The following is an 11,826-nucleotide window of genomic DNA, read 5'->3' on the forward strand; positions in this document are numbered from 1 at the left end:
CCGACTGGTCGCCATAGTAACACAAAACAGGAAGTGAAAGAGAAGTCACATGTCTTACCTGCAGTATGGCCATGATGATGCTGGTTATGAGCACGGCCAGGAAGTACTTCCGACTGCGCACAGTGGGGGACTTGGAGAAGCTCGTGATGAAAAACGCCAGAGATATAATGAAGTTAATCGCCGCCATAGCGATCATTGCCGTTTTGGCCGAGTATGGAGAAATGTAGGACCCGTAGTAACTCCCATAGTTACCGCCGTAGCTGCCGTACCCCGAACCGTACCCCGAACCGTAACTGCCGCCAGGGTACCCGCTTCCGTAGCCCATTCCTGACCCGTAGTACCCCATCCCGCCGTATCCGTACTGCATATCCCACATCAGGGTAGAAGCGACGCAAGCGAATATGGCCACGCACAGGACGATGACGGTGGCCATCATGGCTTTGATAATTCCAGGGGGTGAGAGCCATTTGTAAAAGTGCTGGGGTTTGTCTTCGATGTAGTAGGAGCCAGGGGGAGGCGGGTAGGGGTTGTATTCGCTCTGGGGGTCCTGGAAGCTGCCCGGGGGTCCATATCCATTGTTGGAGGGTGGGGTGTACACCGGGGGGCTGTCGTAGTGCTGCTTGTCAAACATGGTGAAGCTGGAAAGACAAAAAAAATAATAAAGCACATTGTTAAAGAGACAAGTTATTATGTTTTTCTAATTATGACTTGGTTTGGTGGGGTCGTATTTGAAGTTAATATTTATCATAGTTTTATATCAGTTAAAGGTGCACGGTGTAACTTTTTAATTGGGGGTCCGTCACCTCTTGTTTCTATGAATATGTCATTGCTCTGCCTGGAATGTTCCACAGTATGACATTAAACAGCTCTACTTTACATTTATTCACTTACAGGTGGTTTTATAACTCAAAAATACCTAGAAAAAGAGGCATTCTGACTGTGAACGGGGTCACAGATCTGACCCGTAACTTGGAGAAAAGGTTTAATGTTTGATGGAGCCTCCACCAGTTACGCAATGCACCTTTAAGTCAGTTTATGGGGAAAAAATCTGACTAAAAGTAGAAAAGTACATATAAGTAGCTGAAACAGCATACCTCTACCTATGTTATCAACACTGAAACTTCTATCAAAAACCAAAATAAAGCCCAGTCCCATCAAAACCATTCAAGACACTTCTCCTGTTTAAACCTTTATTTAACAAAATAAAAGTGTTGTAATTTATTTTCATTAGCCTAATCCTAACTATTGTGCAATTTAGACACATTTGACCCTTGTTAACATTAAGGTTGCTAGGTAATGGTTACAAAATTACCTCTATGTCTGCTGCTCGTGTCCAACCAACCAGAAATTAAAATTGTAATCTTCACCAAAATATAAAAATAGAAAAAACTACTCAAAATGTTTAGTCAAATAAGAAACGTAGTCTAAAGCAGTCTGAGTGGAGTTGCAGAAGTTGTCTGCTCCTTGTCCAGCCTTGATATGACTAATGTGCAGATATGGAGAGGGTGTGAGCAGGTTAGTAATATATTCAGTAAATGTTTGACCACTTCAGATCGAGTGTCATTAAGGGTAACGGTTTTGCACTGACCTGATTTTTCCAGGTATTTGTTGCTACACAGTAAACAGTCATCATGTATCGGAAGTAAGACTGTATCAAGAAGTGGACTATGGGTGCACTCACACTAGGACTTTAGAACTGTGCCATGCTCAAGCACACATCCGAACTGGGGACGTCATCACACGGCGCTGTTTGTTACCATGTGCTGACGCTTTTAGCTGAGAAAATATCAATATTCAATAGTCATATAACTAGAGCAGCCACTTTTGTGCAATGCCAGACCTTCAACAAAGACATGTAGAGATCATTTTAGATCTTTTCTCATGGACATATGATCATCTAAATATGAGTCTTGAGACAATTAAAACAATATGAAGAGATTTTCATTTTGTGAATGTGTCCCACCCCCTCCTGTGGTGACCTTAGATTTGAGGCACAGAGATGTCGGCACCAGGAGGAGGAGGAGAGAGGGAGAAACAATGCGTCCATTTTATCCTCTTCCACCCCCACAGCGCAGACACACGCTTTGAACAGCTACATCCTGGTACTTTACATTGTTTCCAACTGTTTGTGAGTAAGTTTTAAGTTTTCAAGGACAATTCTGCAAAAACAAGCATCATATTCGGGGAATTGAGTTCAACAACAAGAAATAGTAACAAATTAGAGCTTTTTTTTTTTTTTCCTCTACATTCTTACTTTGATATGGACTGTAGGCTGTAGGGTGCAAGGCGAACATGCTGCATAGAGCCAGCACCTAAAGTACAAGGCCTCGTTTAAAGACACAATAAATGACACTTTTAACACAAACAATGGTTCTGACTGGGCTCATTCAGGTCACTATTCGGTGAAACCTGGGCAACAGTTCTGTGAAAGGAAACTGCTGATTTATTTATTATTTCATGCAACTGAAGAGAGTTGACTTAAGATTAATCATACAATATAATTTTGGTTTCTTAACTGCTTTGACATTTTTATTATAACAGGTCATTCAAGATAGATTAATAATAATAATAATAATAAAGGGCAAGTTCAGTTAAGTACAAAGCAAATATGTAAAGGACTTTATTTTCAAGTAAAACTCAACTTAAAAATAAAAACGATTATAATAGCTGATTATGAATTGAATTTTTTAACTAATTTAAGTAATTTTCTCTAAGATGGACTTAAATAAAAAAAAAAAAAAATGTATTAAAAGTCCTGCTCGGGGTCAAATATGGAACCTAAACCTTTGCTTTGAGTGTTACCTCATCACTCCTGGTTCAGAAACACTGGAAACACACACACTTTACAATAATCACAGGACAATAAAAGGACAATCTGTTTCTGGTGATTTCGTTCTTTTCTGACAGATAACGAGTCCAGCAAACCTCCTCCAGGGACAATAAAGCACCACAGCCTGAACCTCAGCATTGTGAAATACTTTGACAGCAATGCACTTCATATCACAGCCGTTTCTTTGCTCACGCAGGCTGGTATTACCACACAGAACTGGTGCTGCGAACGAGCAAGAAACAGATCTCGCACAGACTGCAAACTATTAAAGCTGCACTGAGTACATTTTCAAGTGAGAGGCCCATCACCTTTAAGACATTATTGCTGTATTATACTTTTTTTAGTAGATTCTGCAGTATTGCGAGGTAGGTAGGTAGGGTAGCATATACACCCTGCAGTGTAAAACAACCATTAACAAAATATATGCCTCTGCAGATTACAGCTCCTGGTTGGACTCTACTGTACGTCTTCACAGTTGCACTGTCTTTTGGTGGACTTTTTCCCTGATGTTAAATTATATTTGCCCATATATCATAATATCAATAGGGCGTTGCAAAAATATTGAAATATCAATATATTGTATCATTTAATGTGATGATACAGTATTGATATCATGGGCTGCTGTACCGATATATATCACTAAGAAGGTTTTTTAATATATTTTACAAAATTATTTGTTACAGCACTACAGTTTTGTTGTTTGTTTAGTGGAAGGAAACTCGTTTATGTGACTCATTTGACATTTTCACTGTTTTGAGGATTAAAATGTTTATGTTTCATATGAACTTTGCACAAAAAGTGGTTTAACAAAGACTTTTAGTGTCACAGCCATGATTTTGCCTTTCTTTTTATTGGACCGAATTGAATCGATTTGAAATATATCGTATTGACTGTATATTGTATATCAATTGTATATTGTATATATTTATTGAAAGTGCACTGTATCAAGAAATGTATTGTATCGTGACCTATGTATTGAGATATGTATCATATCGTATGTATCGGCAAATTCTTAATGCTCCTCAACCCTAAGTAGCAACATTTGCATTCCATGACAAGACCCACAAGATGAAGTAAAACTGTACTTTAAGTTTACAAATGAACCTATTCCAGATATCACAGATACCGATACTGAAATATTAGGTATCTGTTCCATAATATTTGTTAAACTGATATCCTGGTGGGGCCTTTACTAGGATGTAATAACTATTTATAAGTTGATTTTGGCCTCATGTTTGAACTGTCATCCATACAAAGCTGTTCAGTAATTATGTTTGTGAAGGACAAATAAAAGTTACACAAATGGATCTTGTGTAATGAGTTAACTGCATTTTAAAGAAATACACTACTGGTCAAAAGTTTTACAACACCACACTTTTTCCAGTTTTTTACTGTTTACTGTTGACCAAAACATAGTCTAAACTTTTGATTCATGAAAGTGTCCACCTTTGGCAGATATAACAGCTGAACTCGGGGCTCGTTCTTTCTACAACAGAAATCAAATATTGTTCAGAGAGTTCTTCTCATGTCTGTTGCAGAAGTTTCCATAAATGTGTGACACTTGTAGGTTGCTTCACTCTTCTGTCCAGTTCATCCCAAACCAGCTCCATGGGGTTTAAGTCTGGACACTGCGCTGCTGGACACTCCATGTTTTCAAGTTCACCATCTTGTTCTTTTTTCCTGAGGTAGTTTTGGCTGAGCTTGGACTTGTGTTTTGTATCTTTTATCTTTTCTTTTCATCTCTGTCTGTTCAGTACTTCTCTTTGTACCATTTCAAGCTCTTCATTGGATTTGGATGATTTGAATTGTAATAAATAACTGGAAAAATGAAAGTGTTCTAAAACTTTTGACTGGTAGTGTATCAGTTATCATCAGAAAGTCAAAGTATCGATATCGGTATCAGAGCTGAAAAAGCTGGATCAGTGTAATATCCCAGTACTTTATGCTTACAGTCCTGTATTATGTAACAGAAGCCCCACACAGCTCCAGCGGCGGACATGTTGGCGGGACGATGGCGACACGGTCCATTGAGGCTGGAGCATCTGAGGGGGGGAGTCTCTGTAAAAGTGCCCCAGATCAGAGCCATAACTCTGGGCTCTTTGTGCTGCGTGTCAGCCTCTGTGGAGCAGGTCTCCAGCTCAGACACAAACTATTGTAGCTCTGCCAGGACGAGCCATCTTTCACAGAGCTCTTTCTCTCCATCTCTCTTCTCCCCCCCTCTCTCACTGTCTCTACCTCTCCCAACTGCTCCTTCCTTTTTCTCTTCCCTAATCCCTACCTCTCTTCCTTCTTCCACTACATTCCTTTCTACCTCTACAAATCTTTTCTCCTCTACCTGTATCGGTCTCGCCCTCTCTTTCTTCCTCACTCACATGTTCCTCTTTCTCTCCTTCTCTAACTACTCTTTTCTCTTTCTTTCTTTCTTTCTTTCTGTCCTTCTTCCTCACTCCTTCTCTATACCAGCGCCGCACTCTCAGTTCCTCACTCCACCATCTCTCTCTACCTCTCCCTCTCCCTCCATCCTCAAACTTTCTCTTCTCTCTAGCTCCTCTCCCTCTCTCCTTTCCTCACTCTCTCTTTTCCCCCTATCTTTCTCTCCTCCTTTACCTCCCTCCTTTCCTCTCTGTCTAACCCTATCTATCCAACTCCCTTTCTCTCTACCCCTCTTCTCTCTCCCTCTTCCCCCTTTCTCTCCCTCTCATCCTTTATTCTCTCTCCCTCTCCCCTCTCTTCCTCTTCTCTTTCTCTCCCCCTCTACCTCCCTCCTTTCCTCTCTGTCTCACCCTATCTATCCATCTCCCTTTCTTTATAACGCTCTTTTCTCTGCCTCTTACCCCTTTCCCTCCCCTTACTCTCTGTCTCTCTCTTTTCCCCCCCTCTCTTTCTTTTCCCATCTTTCTCTCCCCCTCTACCCTCTTCCCTTTCTCTCTGTCTCACCCTCTCCATCCATCTCCCTCTCTCGTCCCCTCCTCTCTCTCTTCCTCTTCTCTTTCTCTCCCCCTCTACCTCCCTCCTTTCCTCTCTGTCTCACCCTATCTATCATCTTCCTTTCTTTCTACCCTTCTTCTCTCTCCCTTTTCCCCCTTTCCCTTCCTCTCTCCTTACTCTCTCTCTCTCCCTCTTTTCCCCCCTCTCTCTCTTTTCCCCTATCTTTCTCTCCCCCTCTACCTCCCTCCTTCTCTCAGTCTCACCCTCTTCATCATTTCTCTCTCCCCCTCCTCTCGCTCCCTCTTTTTCCCTTTCCCTCCCCCTCTCCTTAGTCTCTCTCTCCTTCTTTTTCCCCCTCTCTCTCCGTTTCCCCCCCTTTCTCTCTCCCTCCTCTGTCGCCATCTGTAACTTTTTTGCCTTTGTTTCGGGGCCAAAAGTCAAGGCTGCTCCTCACCAGAATAGCGTTGTCATGGTTTCAGTTTGGAAAAAGCTGGGCCGTGGACGAGGGAGGAGTGGACAAGAGCAGCTCTGTCTGAAGTGGGAGCGCGGAGGGAGAGGGAGGCAGGTGTCACTTTACCTCGCCTTTCTTTAACTCACAGTTTAACATTTAATCCTGCGTTTGGGGGGTTTAGGAGTTATTACTGTGAGAAAAGAAGTTGATGGGTGACTGTTTATTGTCTTAAAAGTGCAATATGTAACTTTTATGTTCATGTTATAGGTCAGATCTGTGGAGAGGCAACAACGCTGTAATTCATTAATAATGTCAAAAGATTAAGAACATGATTAATCCATCAATTTGAATGGACAGAATTAGCAAAACGCACAGGCTGCAGTTTTTCAAGTGCCATAATTTCCCCCACAAACAAAATATTCTGCTCACCCTGTAGTTTAGATCCGTGCAAACATGATCTGAAATGTAACTCTTGCATTAGTTTGTCAGTTCATATTTCAATCTTTTTGTCAATTCCTCTGTTTAATTTGAACTAGGGATGGGCATTCGATTACATTTTCTTAATCGATCGTCGGGAGAATTAACAATAGATTATCGATTAATCATTAAAATGTTTATATTAAAATGATCATCATTATTATTACTATCTGCACTACTAATCTGCATAAATAAATTCAACTTTACGACATATAAACCGTAACCACTCTAGAGCCACATCAGCCCGTTTGACATTATAATGTGTTTAATGCAGCTTTGCACAAGTCTCACGGAAACAAAACTTAAAACCACATGGCTCATTTGCATAAACTAAGCGAAGAAAAAAACAGTTCTTGTGCGCTGATGTGGTCCATTTCTGTCAGATTAAAGGACACGACTCAGTGGAATACAGGTTAGTGCGACCATATTTGTGTTTGTCAAAACCAGGACACTGTACGGGCGGTGGGAGGTGGGGACTCGTCATCGACATTGCGCGACTCTCACCTGGCAAAGCTCTTTCATGTTTTCGGTGTCCTGATGAGCTTTTTCCAACTTGACACCGAAACATATGTGCTGCTTTGTACACTGTGCACATGGCCTCACAATTGTCCTGACCAGAACGGAAAGTGTGGAATTTCTTGTACAAGTCATCGTTAAATACACATTTGCTCTTCAGCACGTTGCAGGCTGACAGACTGTTTGTGTCTCGCTCCTTCTGAGTGCAGAGAGACACATGTACGGACCCCTGTTTGGTCACGCTACACTATGCACATTAATCAACTAATCATGCCCATCACTAACTTGAACTGTGATCATCAACAGAATCCTAGTATTAAAATCGTTCGGCCTTGTGCAGTTACAATACAATTTTTTTCACAATCTAGATTTTCTTCAGCATTATATTCTGACAATTTGTAATAATGACAGGCCTGGCTCATGGAACAACCATAGACTATAATATAAAGAAGTGGACTGATGGAGTGTGACGTCACCCATGGCATTTGGCACCAGTCAAATGAAGCTCACAGGGGCCTGCAGTTACAGGAGCGAAATAGGAGCTGACAAAATAGTAAAATAAAAACACCAGGATCATGTAGAGCACGTTACAGAGAGAGGGGCGATGGAGCCAGAAGCGCCCCCATAAGTCCATTTACAGTCTATGGGCACCGCTCAACAACGCAACGGTGACTCAGCAGTGACTCAGCAGTGACGTATGTTTCTCATAACGTCCTTTGACTCAAATCCAGGGCAGGTGCTCAGGTTTCAGCGGAAGTCTCATGAATTATGGAGCCAGAAGTTCACAAGGTTCCATCTCAACACTGGAGTAACTTTAACTAAGGTTAAAGCAGTGACAGGGCACATTTTATCAAAGAGGATAAGATTAGATAAAAGAGATCTCTGCTGATTCTGGTCCAAGCTGTCAAAAACATGTGTTTCTATCTCACTTCATCTGCAGGCGGCTTTACTGATAACAAACTGTGATTCTCAAAGGGCGACCTCGGGCTGCAGGCACATGACTTTTCTCTGGATGGACTTTTGGACGTTTCTCTGATTAAGTATTGTTAATTATTATGAAACAGGTAAATCAGATGTAGTTTAGAATCAGAATGTCAACTCAAAATGATGCAACATGGACAGGAGAGGGGCAGTAGTGGCTGTAGTGCAAACTGTTATTGTGACTTTAGGCAACACACTTCACCCTAGAATGAATGTGTTGTTTTGCATGAGTGGTGGTCGGAGGGAGTAATGGCAGCCTTGGTTCAGTCAGTCTAGCCCAGGCAGCTGTGGCTATAATTGCGGCTGTCATGATACCAAATGTTGAAACGCGATATGTTGCTGCATAAAAATACTGAGGTAAACGATAAAATTGAGAGTATTTTATGCCACATAACAATAAAACAATAGAGCAAAATAATCCCAGTAAACCATTTTTAAACAAACAGTTTAATCAAAATCAACTAACATAATAATCATTGTATTATTTCAAGCTGAATCCACTGCACGTGCTTCTGTTTGTTCATTCTTATATTTGGGTGAGTCTTGGGTCAGTCGCCCACAGCTTCACTCATCTGCTGCTCATGAACGGATTCCTCTGATCCACGGCTCAGTCACATGACTCAGATCTGACCAAAACAAAAAGGAGGGCTGCGGAGGAGGGCAGTAGTACTCACTAGAAATCGTACTTTTACTCCTACTTCAGTTTTATCAGTACTCTGACTTGATTAAAAGTTTTGAGAAAGTCTACAAGTGACAAAAGCTTTATGTTGACAATATGAAATATGTTTCTTGCACTGTTTCCATCAAGATGATTATTTTTCACATTTTTGTAATGTATTATTAATGTTTTATCCATCCAAATATGTTGACTTTAAACTATATATTAGGTGTTATTTCCTGACAGTTACTCTTTAAGTTACACTTACTTGAGTAGTAGTTTTCCAGATACTTTTTTACATTCACTTGTGTTATTTCTCAGACCACTACTTTGTGCTTCTTCTTGAGTAATGTTACTTTGAAGTCATGTTACTCTCACTTGAGTAACATTTTTGGATTCTCTAACTCTGCCCACATCTGGACTCCAGGCTGCAGGCACTGACCCACTGGCCCACACAGGGACGAGCCAAGACCTGCTCAAAACACACACAAAGTACCACTATACACTATACACGATACACTATATACTATACACTGTACACTATACAATACACAGAATACAGTCTACAGTCCCGCACTCCTACAGAAACCTGTTGACTTTCATCCCGTGAGGTTCATTTGGTCCTCCCATAATTTATTTGAGTAGATTCTGTGTTCTGTAGGGCTGAGTATCATTAAGAAGTTGCCGATACGATACATACCTCAATACATAGCCCAAAATATGATATATATCTCGATACAGTGCACTTTCTGTTCGATACGATATATTTAAAATCTATTTGATATGAAATAAAAAAGTGAATATGAAACACAAACATTTTAATCATCAAAACAGTGAAAATGTCAAATGTGTCGCATAAAACGTTTCCTTCCTCTAAACAAGTAACAAAACTGTAGCGCTTCAACATAATAATTCAGTAAAATATACCAAAAAAATACTCTTGGCGATATGTCGATACAGCAGCCCACAATATTGATACTACATCATCACTTTAAACAATACAATATATCGATATTTTGATATTTTTGCACACCCCTAGTGCTCTGTGTGTTGTTTTCAATCTTAATTTGGCCAGTTGACAAATTTAATTTCTCCTTTTGCCATGGATTCTACCTGGACGACTGAAGGATTCTACACACGTTTTCCCTCTATGTTTATGGTATATGTAGAGTCAAGCAGCATTTCCTAAACAGGGGTACAGACGCACAGCAGGGGCACTTGGAATGATGTCAGGTTTCAAAAGATGATGACATTAAATAGTATTTGAATAAAAAAATAAAAAAAAAAAAGTTTAATAAATAACCTGTACACTCTTAAGAATTTGGACGTTAATCATTAAGATAATACACAAAAAAATATACAAAAGAAAAACATTTATTTGCCTCTTACCAGTGATAGAGCTTTCTCAAGACATTTTAAAAGTTAAAAACAAATTAAAGCTAGAAACAGCGTCCAATGCCATACTGTGCAACATTTTATCTAATAACATCTCAATGACAACAAGTAGGTAATGTAACCCAACCTGAAAAGTTCCATAGCGTACCTTTAATTAGTCCTAGTTTATCATATTTTGGTTTCACTGTGGTTAATCAGGAAAAAAAAAACGTCTTTCAACCTCTTCATCACATCTCGAAACGTCCAACTTATCTCCATGAACAGTACTCAGCCAGCATTCATCTCAGAGTTAAACTTTGCATAATAATCTTAATTCTGAGAATATAAAACAGCCGCTCCAAACACACAACGTACAGGTGGTGCACTTCTGCCTACATGGTCCACCGTGCGTAAAAACTGTTCCAAACTCTTTAATCACTTGTGTATAAATGTTCTCTTTTTAATTACAAAAACCTAGCAGTGATAATCCAATAATACCACTCAAATGAACCGTATTAACATCGTAGTAACACGTTTTTCACGCGAGAAAACGGGACAATGGCGAGACACCTGCGCCAAATCTAGCGTGAGTAATACAGCGCCTCCAACGTGTAAATAACGGGACTTGGACGTGACTTACAATTACAAATCGTACACAAAATGGTGCACAATAAGTTTAAAAATAGAAAAGTTGCGTTAAAATGTACAGTTTGTGCAGATAACGCAGTCTTACCTGCAGGCTGCCGATTCGTAAGGTGAGTAAAACTTTTGCCAACTCCCGCTGCGTTTCCTGTTTGCTTCAAATAGTGGATTTTTTAAAAGAAAAAAAACGCAAAGCTCAACAGGTTTTCGTTGCTACTAGTTGAAAAGCTTTGGTTAGTTGAGTTTGTGGTTTTAGATCGCGGACTTTTTCGGATGTTGTTCCGTAAAAGTGAGAGAAGGAGACTGTCCTCTGCAGAGACGCGACTGGACCCGGAGCCCTGTGTCCTGCCGCCTGTGTCCGCTGTGATGAGGCCACTGACCGCAGCACACCCACAGCAGCACCGCCCCGTGCGTCCGCCAGAGGGCGCACTTACGCACGTGCGAGACGGGAGACAAGCAAGTGCAATTAAGGGTGACCAGATGTCTCTGTTTACCCAGTTTTGAGCCCTGTGTCCACTGTCCCAGCAGATTTATACAAAACCACTGATTTATCCCAGTTTTATACAAGAAATGTCACACGTGTCCCTATTTTTGACCAATCTGACCTGCCAGCAGTAAAGAGAGACATAAATTGTCATTTGTTTAGGTAAAATACAGAAAAGCTGTTTAAAAATGACCAAAACACAAAGAAAATGTGACTATACTTGACAAAAATGTTAGTCGTGAATGGGCCGAGTGCAAAACAACTTTCCTTAACTATGCACTTGATTCACAATTTTATTATTATCAACCACCACAAATTGAGGGTGTCCCAGTTTTTGATTTTGAAAATCCAGTCACCCTATTTTAGCTGGGCCCATATACACTGTTTAAATCCATTTTTGTATCTTTTCTTGAGTTTTCAGATGATCTTCAATTAGGGTGACCAGACGTCCCCAATTTTTCAGATAGTAGCTTTCAATCAAATCA

The 11,826-nt window shown here is 40.4% G+C and overlaps 1 protein-coding gene across 1 annotated transcript in view; it reads right to left on the reverse strand.

The window, feature by feature from the left end:
* si:ch73-61d6.3 (occludin) overlaps nucleotides 1–11,197 on the reverse strand; it is a 44,344-nt gene extending 33,147 nt beyond the window's left edge. The window contains exons 1-2 of the mRNA XM_020933407.2: nucleotides 10,949–11,197; nucleotides 59–638 (exon numbers count right to left, since the gene is read on the reverse strand). Coding sequence (XP_020789066.1) covers nucleotides 59–631 — 573 coding nt within the window. The 5' untranslated portion in view covers nucleotides 632–638; nucleotides 10,949–11,197. The remainder of the gene's footprint in view (nucleotides 1–58; nucleotides 639–10,948) is intronic.
* Nucleotides 11,198–11,826: the final 629 nt, after the last annotated feature.

The sequence above is a fragment of the Boleophthalmus pectinirostris genome, unplaced genomic scaffold (genome assembly GCF_026225935.1).
Source record: "Boleophthalmus pectinirostris isolate CB_2022bp ecotype Guang Dong unplaced genomic scaffold, ASM2622593v1 HiC_scaffold_7, whole genome shotgun sequence".
Lineage (NCBI taxonomy): Eukaryota > Metazoa > Chordata > Actinopteri > Gobiiformes > Gobiidae > Boleophthalmus > Boleophthalmus pectinirostris.